General features: G+C 40.0%; 1 protein-coding gene across 1 annotated transcript in view; it reads right to left on the bottom strand.

The window, feature by feature from the left end:
* LOC115022344 (zonadhesin) overlaps positions 1-7346 on the bottom strand; it is a 142593-nt gene extending 135247 nt beyond the window's left edge. The window contains exon 1 of the mRNA XM_029453312.1: positions 7271-7346. Within this exon, the coding sequence (XP_029309172.1) occupies positions 7271-7346 (76 nt within the window). The remainder of the gene's footprint in view (positions 1-7270) is intronic.
* Between the last annotated feature and the right edge of the window lie 6031 nt (positions 7347-13377).

Raw genomic sequence — 13377 nt, 5'->3', positions numbered from 1 at the left:
ATTCTTCTGTCAGATGCAAGGCAAAAAAATGAGTTTCCTTCCATTCAAATATTGAAAAGAGTATCACTCTCTTCCCTCAAAACAAGGGCATTCTTCAAATGGTCATTTTTGTATACACTTTCTCAGCCTGTAGTATCAAACTATCCTCCTGTGGACTGAACCATTATCTGGCCATGTCGGGTGAACGTTTTCTGATCCATCAGCTGTTTTCCATCCCTGTCAAACCAAACCCTGCAAGGCGTTTTGGATGAAGTGTTAAGATGTTTACATGGATTTCCTAAAAGACAAATCCATTTATATGCCTGTTTCAATGCTATGGAGCTATAGTGTGATTAATGGCTGAAGACAAACCCCTCCACACATACTGTATGTGTAAATATGATCTGCCTTGCAGTGCTCCACGATTGGAGGGATGGATGCTAGTGTCCTCTGGCTTATTCCACATGCAGTGTGCTGATATGTTGATCCGCTGCACAGGGAGTGTACTCAGTTTGGAAAAAATGTGCACAAATAGTACAATAAAACTCAGTGCTAAGAGCTCTTTTTTTAGGGTAGCTTTACCAATGTAGAATATGGACTGTTGCAACAATAGGGAAAACACAAAACGCGTATGCTAGGATTGATTTAATCTAAATCCTCCATGTATTATAATCTATGATTTAACTGTTGTTCAAATCCCATGCACAGAACATTTTAAGCACAGATGCGGGAAAAAGAGGCACTATTGTGCATATACATTTACATAAGTGCTGCTGGCTGTGCTTCGCTCTCTGCTTTTCATTTAAAGGAGACGGAAATGCGATTACAACCGATCTTAAATGGCAACTGACACCAACACACTTCTCTTCAGAAAAATGTATGCCTGTTCTGCATGAGAAGGCATGATCAACAGACTTTCATACATTTCTGTTTCTTCAAATGCATCTGTTGGATACGTGTCTGCCAGAAAAATACTGACTATAACCAAGTTGCTTCTTCAGAGAATTTTTCTTCTTTGAAAATGTTCTTCAAAAGTGACACCATTATCGGATTGTCTCAATACAGTATGAGGGTGTAGCAGGTGGTCAAGGAACAAGTGTGTATTTTAAGAGAACACTCAGAGCTGTCAAGACTTGCAGTGCCTTCCTCTTCTCTCTTCGCAGAAAGAATTACACCCAGTCCTCAGCACTCTATGCTGATTTTCTGTGTCCCCTCTTGTGAGGCAAGATTTACATGACAGTAAGTGGGATTATAATGCACATAACTGTCATCAGCCATTTATAGCCGTTGCTGCAGGCAGGGTATATATGCGTGGCCAGAATTTCCAGCGTAGAGTCCCAGAAAATATATCTTATTTTATGTTTTTGTGCGTGTACAATAAGTGGTTCTCATAAAGAAAACCTAGTCAGAGCTCTATCCTGAGGCTTTTTGTTAATTTCCCTTACTGCAATGTGTTTCTTTTGATGCAATATCTTGTACTTCCTTGCTTTGATGCTAAAGATTACACTTGGTTGAATTTTCTCGTGTAAAAAAAATATATAAACATAGTTTGTGCCTCTTAATGACAGCTTGAAATAGGTAAAATAACCAAACGAGGCTGATTACGGCACCATAACTTCTTTTCATTCTGGCAATTTTCAAAAATAAATGGCATCTTCTACTTGCAAAAATGCCGCAGGTATTAACAAATAGTAATTCGTTAGCTTGTCAGGATGACGGCATTGAAGCCGGGACTTAACAACAGTGCCTGACAATGGAACCATTTCAGAGTTTTCAATTATACATTTTTTAAGACTCTGTAGTGGAAGCAGGCCTCGCTTGAACGACATATTGAGAACTCCACCTGGTAGCAAAATGAGAAAGCCAACGTGATTTGCATTCTGTGGCAGGGCTGTTAACTTGTCATCAGCAGCGCTTGACAATTGAATGAAAAAATAAACATCTACAACCTGCACTCTGTGGAGTTAAAATCCAATTTAAGTTAGGAGTCTGAAGAGGTTTTTGAAACAGCCATTATTGCCTTGTTCTCTTGTTATTTTTCTCTTTTCTTTTTCACATTCAGTGTATGATTCCGACTTCATTTATAATTCACTTTCACCCTGCACTCTTGTTTACCAACACCATCTAGAGATACTCTCGTCATGACAATGTCATGAAGCTGAATTACACTGTGCCAGAACTGTGTAGTAGCAATAAAAAAACGAGCCTAATGTTTGTCCAAACATCTGTTGTTCTTGTGTGTGTGTGTGTGTGTGTGTGTGTGTGTGTGTGTGTGTGTGTGTGTGTGTGTGTGTGTGTGTGTGTGTGTGTGTGTGTGTGTGTGTATTGTATCGTATTCATTTCTGATAAAAAATCAGTATATGTGTCCTTAGTGTTTAGTGTACTTTATTCTGTTCTCCGGGGGAAATTATTTTTTAATTTCGGTAATAATATGATTGGTGCAATATCTGCGTGGGCTGGCACTAAAAATAGTTTGTAAAAGCACTTAAATTCTAACGGCCAACACAGATAGTTAACCTGCTGTGTGGTGGAGTTTGTTGTTGTCTAGCACATTTAAGCACTCCATACTTTCACTTCCTGTCATAATACGAACCACAGAATAACGAACAAAGTGCTGGGATTACACAACTTCTAGTTGCTGCGAGTTTTGAGAGTCCGGTCATTCGCCATGTGGACTCATAAAAGAGAGACAGTTTACGCTAGAACCCCCTACTTTGTAGGTATACTGTACTGTATAATATGAGAAGAACATTACACTGAGCTGTCTGGGAGCTGCCGAGGCCTCAGCAAGTGTTGATATTACATGGAAGAAAAATATTCTCTAGAGCAGGGGTGTCAAACATAAGGCCCGCAGGCCGGATTGGACCCTCTGGCGGGCCGGTTTTGCCTTTGGACTTTGCAAAGTGTAAAAATTTGTTGTTTTGATCATAAAGTAAAATACTGTTCCAGATACCTGTGATGAAATGTTGTGTGCCTTTGTAGATACACTGTGATCTGTAAGTTGTAATGCAAATGTGTAAATGATAAACTGATAATATTGTTGAAGTTGTACCTTTTTTCTTAATACATTTCAGGTTGTTCATAATGTTTTGTAAAAAGATAGTTCATTAAATTTGAACATTTTCAGAATGTACTTTTTTGCACTAAAACGAGGGGGAAATGTGGAGTTATCGTTATTTATAGGTTATTATGCTCTGATTTTACTGATCCGGGCCACTTGAGATCAAACTTGCTGCATGTGGCCCCTGAACTAAAATGAATTTGACACCCCTGCTCTAGAGGGAACAACATGGATGTATTATACTGGAATTAAAGATCCCGTGGGTAGCATTTAGTGGAATCTATTGGCAAAAATGGAATAGTATTCATAACTATGTTTTCATTTGGGTCTAATCACCTGAAACTAAAAATCTTTCAGTTTTTGTTTACCTTAGAATGAGCGCTTTATTTCTACGTAGGGAGCGGGTCATCTACACGTAGTCCACCATGGTGCACCGCCAGGTTTCTACAGTAGCCCAGAACAGACAAACCCAACACTGGTTCTCGAGGGCCTTTCACATGTTTACGTTACCTTCGACGTGCTTGGAAAGGGAGGGGTATTAAGCTAGTTGCCAATAGAGCAACACAGAAGGTTATCACCCTCTTTTGAAAAAAGGAAAAATGTGCACAATAGCTGCAGTAAAGTGAGCCACATTTAAATTTCAGCTCTAAAAACGGATCTGTCGACTTATTTTATCAAAACGTTTGCAAACTAAAAGAGTGCCAGTAACAAATGAAGTGACTTGTAGTCTTAACATCAAAAGGCCGGATGTGTGTAGATAGTCGAGGTGCTAGAGAAAGATTCAAGGAGGCCGGCTGCTGAGCTCAGTGTTCCACTCTAGACTTACTCTTCCAGCTTTTAAAGGCAGTTTTTCAGTCACCTCGGGATACATTCTTGAAGGAGATAGAGCCGTCGATAATCAGTAAAATGTTGTTGAAACATGAAAGTTGATTAGATGTCTACAGTACAGATGATATTTCATTGAATAGCTCTGATACAGAATCAGGGTTATTAAAGGAATATATAAAGAAAAATGAAAAATCATCATAAGAATGCTGTTAAATGCAATCTAGACATCGAGATAAGTCAACTAATTAATAAATCATTGCAGAGTTTAATACAACCTCTGTAAAAGACTATATATCGGCTTTTTATGGCTCGGTTATTTAAGAAACCAAACCATGGAGATGTGGTACAGCACAGCAGTCAGATTAGTTAGCATTACATGTTATTGCAATGATTGCTTTTATTTTTAATGGATGTTAAATGTGGTGTGACCTAACCCGTCTCTCTCCGGGTAAAATAAATCACAAATAAAAGGTTGTGTGACCAGTCACGAAGATGCTCTCAAATCAAATCAAATCAAATCAAATGTATTTATATAGCCCAATATCACAAATTACACATTTGTCTCAGAGGGCTTTACAGACTGTACAGGTTACGACACCCTCTGTCCTTAGACCCTCGCATCGCACAAGGAAAAACTTCCTAAATGAAACCCCATAATTAAAGGGGGAAAAATGGAAGAAACCTCAGGGAGAGCAACTGAGGAGGGATCCCTCTCCCAGGATGGACAGACGTGCAATAGATGTCGTGTGTACAGGATAAACAACATAGTAAAAGGGCTCTCCAAATACCAGTTATTGTACAACAAACACAATCCCCAGAGAGAGAAACTCTGGGAACCGTTGGTGACTCAAGACGTTCACCTCTACAGGTGAAAGGTCAACACACCTCATACAACTTGTATACGATTTTTACTTCCGTATCTGAACAGATGACTTCATCTGTGATGTCACAGGGCCGACCACACCGAGAATGATAACTATAATTACTTGGATTTGAGTATCCTCACTGACGAACGATAACGTTGTGTTCTGTAAACAGCAGCGGCAAGCATGTGCTGTGTGCTCCAGCTGTGTCAGAGCCCCACAATGGATATTGATGACATCTTACTGCTGTACGTTGCACAGAGGAAGACATTAAGATAAGGATATGAATAATAACAATAAGAATACATTTATATATAATGTAGCCGCTGCTGTGCCGCACATCCGCTGTGCCGCACATCCGCTGTGCAGAAAGGCGGTCAGCAGAGGCGAGGACAGAAAATACGTAAGACTTTTTTGACCATCCTCCTGTGTAGAACAAATACACCTTCGTTTTTACGATGGATTTTATATGGCAAATCAAGGACGTCGTTCGCCACTTCCGTTGTTGTTATAGTTGTGCTGAGGACTCTGCCATCCACTTGAGATAGAACGATTTTATTAAACGATATAGTTACATTTATCTTTATAGTTATTGTTCTTAGTGTGGACGACCCCTATTACTTGACATCATCTGTGAGGTCACACAGCCTAAGGTGAGGGGGGAGGAGCCTACAATAGACTACAACTTTCTCATTCAAAGTTTAGGTGAGCAAGTGATTTGCTCTGGGGTGCGACTGATACAGAAGTAAACAACACATTTTTATTCACAAACACTCACCTCTGTAGAGATGCGCAGACATGACTCCCCCGCAGCCCCCCCCCCCCCCCCCCACAGTGTACCTGCGCAGCTCAGATGTAGGCTACAAACAGCCTCAGAAGTTGCCTGTGATCTATACATAGAAGTGAGGCAAACAGCAAAGGCTAACTTTGATGGAGCATTCTTTATTTTTTTATTTTTTTAAGCATAGCAAACACATACACACGTATACAGGCACAACATAACAAACATAAACTTGTTGAGAAAGTAAAGTAAAGATTGAAGATAAATGTCTGACAACTTGACAAATCAACGTTTACAGACCAGAAGTCTGTTATATTTTTTTTTACTGTGTATGCAAAATATACATCAGTCAAACATGAATATCGAGCTCAAGATTTATGCAACACAGCATACACCAAAAGTAGATGTGTGTTTCATTGCAGTACATGTGATGTACTTTGAGTGCCAGATACTTGACAGTTGACGTACCTCGTAGTTTGCACTTCTTCTCTCCAGTAATTCAGTGAGGGCCAATGAAAACTCAGATATGCATGTCAGTTAGGTTCACAGTTAAAACATTCATGTTTTATGAAAAAGCAGAGTTCAACTGGTTCACTATATCCCTAGTTAGATTGACTGCGTCCCAATTTATTTATTTATATGAATGAATTTAAAAAAGATTTAATTGTACTAGTCGCAATAACATATCTCATTACTGCAAACATTCCCTCCTTGCACACATCAAATACAACAGCTGGCATCAAATAGAACATTCTGAAGAATTCACCAGTAAACTAAACAACTGCTAGATTTGAATGTAAATGTTGTTTTCTTTTGATTGTTTGATTTTACTGCACCAGTTAAGTGTATTGTAGTAATCCATCCACTTTGCTTACTTTGGTTTGATTAGCGTATGACACACCGTTGGGACTTAATATACGAGAGATAATCTGTTAAACAAAGGTTAGAAAAACATTAATAATATTCTTAAATAAATAAAAACTACAATGACTTTCCACAATCAACATAAACGACATATACTATACAGGGCTCATTCTGTTCAATAGTTTCACACACAAACTCTACACACCTGCAACTTCTACGCAGTGTAACAGCATTTGCAGACAGATGCACACAGGTAAAGACAAACTTGAAGAACACACACGTACACACACAAACACAAACACACACACACACACACACACGCACACACACAGATGATAACACACCTGCTGTTATCATCAGAATGTCCATGGAGGTATTAGGATGAGCACACGCATATTTACCCATCTCATTCATCTTGTGCTGTCCTATCTATCTCGCAGGGCTGTGCAGACACACATATCTCCCTATCCAGGGTGCAGATGCAAGACATCTATTAAGCTTTGCTCTGCTATTATCTTTTGTTCCTTTCCGCTCCCCTGTTGCATGCATCCTAGATTTATTTTCTTCCCCTATTCTGTTTGTTTTCTCTGTTCTGCCGCTCTCCTCTTCCTTTGCTTTTAGGTCTCGGTCCGATATATTTTCATCCTTACTTCACTATTCTCTCCACCCATTTTAGACATATCATTACCATAACTCTTCTCCTCTTCTAAAAAAAAAGTATCTATCACTATCTTGGTCTGTCATCTCCTTTACTGTTTAGTCCTGCTCTTCCCCCTTGTCGTGACCCACTTCATCTTTTTATTTTCATATTTTCTTTGGTTGCCTCTTTTGTTCCCTTGTCCTGTTTTCTCTTCTTGTCCTACCCTGTGGTCTCCTCTGTTCTCCTCTCCTTACCTTTCCTCCTCTCCTTTGAGGCTGTTAGAGTCTTATTTTGTTCTAGGAAATTCCAGTCAGCCTGGCCCATCTGCATGATTATGCACAGCACCACTGATTGGTTCCAGTGAAATCATTCCAGTGGAACATGATGTCCTGGATTGAAATAGCTGACAGAGTAACAACATAACTCACATTTCCTCTCCAATTTCAAAGTTGCAAACTTTATATCCACTAATTTCAAGTCTGATCAGACACCCGAGTCTGTCCTTAAGTGATTAGATTTATATCACTTCCCATATTATGGATTACGGTAATTGACAACTCTATCCTTTTATTTTAAGGGAATCAGGGATCACATTTTTCATTAAATCAGAAGGGATCTGACAAGGCAATCTGCTATTAGGTGATAGTTTCATTAACTAGTTTCTTTTTCCCTGACACCTAGATTATCACAATCTATAGTCTGGCAGACTACCTGTTAACACAGAGTTGTATGATATTTGTTTATCATATTAAATTGATTGAGATACTTCTGTTGTCTGTAAATTGTTTATTTTGATATCTAGTCTATGATTAAAAAACAAATGTTTTACGTTGGTGAAGGTGGTAAGGGGGCCAAAACGAGTACTAAATTGTTGGGCTACTCTTTTAATCTCTATAGTTTGTGCCTTTTTCCTCAGCTCAAGTGTGAATAGAGCAAAGAATAAGGTCAATACATGATGGATGGATGGATGGATGGATGGATGGATGGATGGATACTTTATTTATCCAGAGGGAAATTCAATACATATTTCATTGTGTGTTAGAGGGAAGTTTGAAAAGGCTACATTTATGTTCAGTAAATGCTAGAGCTTGACTTCAAAGTGATGTGTTTCTCACATTACTCCAAAAAAAAAGGAAAAATCAAAATAAATATCACTACTCCGTGAAGGACTATGAGAGAACACCGTCTCTTCTGCATCTTACTTTTATAGGTTTCATACCATTTATGTAAATAATGTATCAGCTGTTTCACGTAAATACTTTGAAAGACCTTAAATAAAACAATCAAAAAGATTTATACTAGTGAAAGTGTTGAGAACCATTGCAATGGTATCTCATTCCATAAAGTTTCATTGAAAATAAACATTGTGAGGCTTTCTATTGTCTTGTCAGTATGTGGAACCACTTATGAGCTTACTGAAGAGACACAGTGATGTCCAGATAAGTAGAACTCGTGTAGCAGGGACAAAAATCTATATTTACATTTCAAACAAATATGCCTAAGTGCCTCTAACTCAGGGGTGTCAAACTAATTTTAGTTCAGGGGCCACATTCAGCACAATTTGATCTCAAGTGGGCCGGACCAGTAAAATCACAGCATAATAACCTATAAATAACGACAACTCCAAATTTTTCCCTTTGTTTTAGTGCCTCAGTTTATCATTTAAACATCTGCATTACAACTTACAGATCACAGTGTATCTACAAAGGCACAAAACATTTCGTCACAGGTATCTGGAACAGTATTTTACGATCAAAACAATTAATTTTTATGCTTTGCAAAGTCCTCCTGCGGGCTGACTGGACCCTCTGGCGGGCCGGTTTTGGCCCCCGGGCCGCATGTTTGACGCCTGCTCTAGCTCCTAACTCACCTGTCAATGTCTAATATAAGAAAGACAAGAACAAAGAGAGTAATACTGGCCCAGATAGTCAAAGGGGAGCATGATCAGTTGGAACCAGATTTTGAAACCTAATGGGAGTTGTCAATAGTCCGGCACCACACTAAATGAGAAACATATACATGTACCTACCCAATGGTTACCAAGGTAAAGACAAGTCAGTTATTACAACTGGAAACTTATGAAATACAAAGGTTCAAGGACCCAACTTTTCAAAGGCAGATTTGTTATATGTTTTCCTGAACATGCTTAAGGCAATAACAGAATGTTCAGCTTACAAGCACACTGAAGAACTTCAGACAATCTCGCCAAGCGTCCACCCTCACCTGCACATACAAGGTCAGTGAAGGGTGGACACATAAAAAAAACTTGCTTCATATAAAGGTCATATACTGCACACACACACACCCGATATAAGCTCATGTCTTCCACTTGAAGTAATTGGCCTGACTCAGAGGAATCTCCTATCTGAGAAGCGGTCTTGAGTTGCCACAGGTTTATATCTCAAAGGACCTGACCTAGCATAGCTGCAGCTTATCTAATGCCTGTTAGGAGGCTCAGCAGCATACGCACACAATTAAGACATGCTTCACACACACACACACACACACACACACACACACACACACACACACACACACACACACACACACACACACACAGAGACATGCGTATTAACATGAATAAAAAAAGTTACCCATGCATATACATTGAGAGAAAAAGATTCTTCTCTTTGCTGCAAATTCACATTTGTGTGTTATCATAAAAGCACACACACACACACACACACACACACACACACACACACACACACACACACACACACACACACACACACACACACACACACACACACACACACACACACTGCCTTAAGAGTCTGTTGGTGCATCACCCAGTCAGGGGTAGCCTTGGATAGTCTGTTTGATGTCCAACACTCTGCAAGATTAAAAACAATCAACAACAACAATAGCAGCGGCAGCCGCAATAACAGCTCCAGCATATGGCTATTAAATCTAAAAGGCGCTCATGCATGAAAAGGAAAACTAGATTTCTATCATTATCAACATTATGTGGATGCTTCAGCGGCTCATTTTAGAAAATATCATTTCACATGGACAACAGATTGGGCCATGCGATGGGTTGAGAGTGGAATGAACAAATATGCTAATAGAATGAAAGAATGTAATGCATGGAGAACACATACAGTTCCATGCAGAGATAAACAAACATAGAAAGAAGAAAGTAAGTGCTGCTAATGGTTTCCAATGTTGCAGAACAAAACAAAGATAAGGTTGAGTTAAAACCAAAGAAAACTGTCAAGTTAGTCGACACCCACCGTGTCGTGTTTGGAAAATTATCCTGGTGATGTAGCGCTCCAAAAACGCATGAGATTACAGCTTCCCATTCTGAATGTATCCGAGGGCAGGTCTCTCTCCCACTGAACAATGCAGCCTGTTATAATTTATGAGTGTGAGACCAGGTTGCTTGCCTCTCGGTTCCCATTTCATGTGATATTAAACCTCTTGTGCTCCTGGCCTGTGAAATCTAACCTAATCCTGGCTACCAGTTCTACAGGTCAAAATCGAGAAACACTACACTAGTCAATATGCAAAGCAAGCTAATCCCATTGTGAGGAAGGAATGCTTTGAGCTCTCTTTAAGAATGGATATACTATACAATTTCTACCTTCAGAGCAGAGAATATATCAAGATGGCTGCTACCAACATGAAAACACTATAGCAATGTTTTTATGCTGGATATACTATCCTACATTGTGCCTTTTACATAGGCCCACCTCTCCCCGGTGTAATAAGTGATGTGTCAGAGGTCAGCCCGTGAGTTATGATTATTGCGACCACAGGGGAGTATGGAGTGTTGGATATAGGGTGCTAGGCATGTCTCATTCACCCTTCAGCTGTCACACGTCGCCTCCAGAGGCCAGGCCTCCACTGACTGACAGGTGTAATTAATGACTCAAGTTCAGAGGTCACGAGTCAACATAAGCACACAGGCCAAGCACAGCTGCATGCAGCCTCTGAAAAACAGACCATACCTCCCTCGAGGATTCCATCCTTTCGGGAGAGTTTCCATCATTTAGCGAAAAGTCTGCAGTGTGGGTACAATGCAGTACCTGTGAACAAAATATAATTGTATTAATAATAACAGATTTTTATGTCTTAAAAGCCATTAATATTTGTTATATAATCTTTCATTCATTATAATCGGTTCATCTGAGGAGTGCAAACTTATTTGGGACTCCTTTTATTAAGATTTTTTTTTTTTACTCATTAATTCATCAAATAGATTCCCTTCCAAGCCACACTTTATGAATTTGGAAACATAATACTTTTCATTTCTTTTTTTCTGTCCAACATTCATCGGCTTGTGTGTGCTGTACTTACAGGAGGAGAGCGGGGGCCCTGGAAACGAGATGGAGGAGGGGGCAGCTCTCATTATGGCAGCATGCATTCCACAAAGTGAGAGATCAGCCTGGAGGCCCTCAGCAGCTGACAGCAGCTGCATTTCCCAGCCCTATGAGGATGGTGGTGGTGGTGGTGGAGACGGTAAGTGGAGAGGACAGTCGAAAGGGAGGCAGGGGTAGGTATGGGATGGCGATGTCCAGAGGGACTTAGTTATCATTTGGAATTCCTCTTCTCCTTTCATCACTTTGGATAATGCCTCACATGTGGGTGCAGGGGAATCGAGAGGTATCATGGGGAATGGGTGGGTGTTGGGGAGAGAAAGGATCTTGTTCTAGGTAGACAGAATTTTATAATTGTATTGAAGTTTTGAAGGCACCACCCCCTTATTCCTCCAGGCTTTTTGAGCTTTAACTTGTGACAAACACTCGTACCACAGGCATCTTATTTGAGGACAATTAAAGCTTTCACTCTTGCTGACGGAATCAGGGTTGTGAAGAAAAAAAGACCTGTCGTAATGGGTCTAATGGATTAATTTGAAACAACATAACAATTCCATAGGCTTTCTGGTTGTGACAGTACATCTGCAGTACCAGAAGGAAGGAGTTCTGCCAACTGAAAATGTCCAATGTGAGAAGCGGTGGGTAAATTACTATCCTAGATGAGAGAACAGGCTTCGGCCATAGATTTTACCCATTCATTTCTACTTTCTGTCACAATGATCCATCCTGTTTCTTTTGTATAAGTGACTACAGAAGGTGAAAGGCCTCTGTGAGCATGTCGGAGAGAGAACAACTGAGATTGGACATTCAGATGGCTGCCTGTCTGTAGCAATTACACTAACCAAGACTGTGTCTGTTTTGGCCGTTAGCAGTTCGCTGAGGCTGTTGTGTCCCTCTCCACTCCCTTAACAACCGATCGACTCTCCCCTGAGAGCCACTTAGTCTGTCCTCCATCCAGCCTCTTGAGTTACTGCTCACCAACACACATGCTGCCGTAAGAGAAGCCACCATCTGGACACACATACATACACAAACATATAAGCTCTAACACACACACACACACACACACACACACACACACACACACACACACACACACACACACGGAAACACTTATAAAACAACACGTATACGTGTATTCATTAACACTGCAATGTATAGAGCGCTCCACTGACCCTGAGAGGTTCGAGACAGCTTCTCAGGGTCCTGCAGCCATGAGATATGAATAATTTTTCCGTGTGAACTCTTCACAATAATCACAGCAATCGTCAGATTGTAGTGGCCAAGTGAAGTGGATGAAATTACCCTGTAGTCTGTTTCCTCTCAAAAGGCTTTTGGTGAACAATGCGGAGATGCAGAGTGAGATATCTAAACCATTATCATTGTCATTGGATCATTTCTCTTGTAGAATTTATGAATATGGGGCATTGTTTTCTGGCAAGACATGTTGCTTTTGAGTGTTGTTATTTCTGTGCATTTTGAATACTTTGATCATCGCAAACAAAATTCCACTCACCTTCATTATCTTTGTTCTGGCAGCAGAAATCTCAGAGATAAAAAAAAACAAAAGAAATCTAACTCTGTGGCTAGAGGGAAGTGAGAATGATGTGGTTTCTTTTGTTGTTGTTATGTCATTTGTGTCAGCTGTGCATTTGAATCAAGTCTGATTATGTAATAGTAATTCCACTCAGGGACAGACTGGCTATCGGGAATTCTGGGAAGACTCCCAAATGCCAAATCCATTCCAGGACGAACCAGCTGGTTGTCATACTTTTTATTTTTCACATACTGATGTTAGTAGTTACTATATGGTCCTCAGCCGTGGCATTGACCAGCCTGGCACTCAGAGCCGCAGACTGCACAGAGGGAAATGCTGCCTGCCAGACAGGTCCAATCTAATACTCCTCCAAATTTGGACTGATCCTAGTTTTTGATGAAATCTGATTGGTTCAGTCATTTTTATTGTATTACAGAATTGTAGTTTTTGAACAACATTGAGTATCTTAGTGTGCCTGTATGTGTGAGCTTTCATAACTATT

The sequence above is a fragment of the Cottoperca gobio genome, chromosome 17, assembly GCF_900634415.1.
Source record: "Cottoperca gobio chromosome 17, fCotGob3.1, whole genome shotgun sequence".
Lineage (NCBI taxonomy): Eukaryota > Metazoa > Chordata > Actinopteri > Perciformes > Bovichtidae > Cottoperca > Cottoperca gobio.
This window is presented reverse-complemented; position numbering and strand designations above follow the sequence as displayed.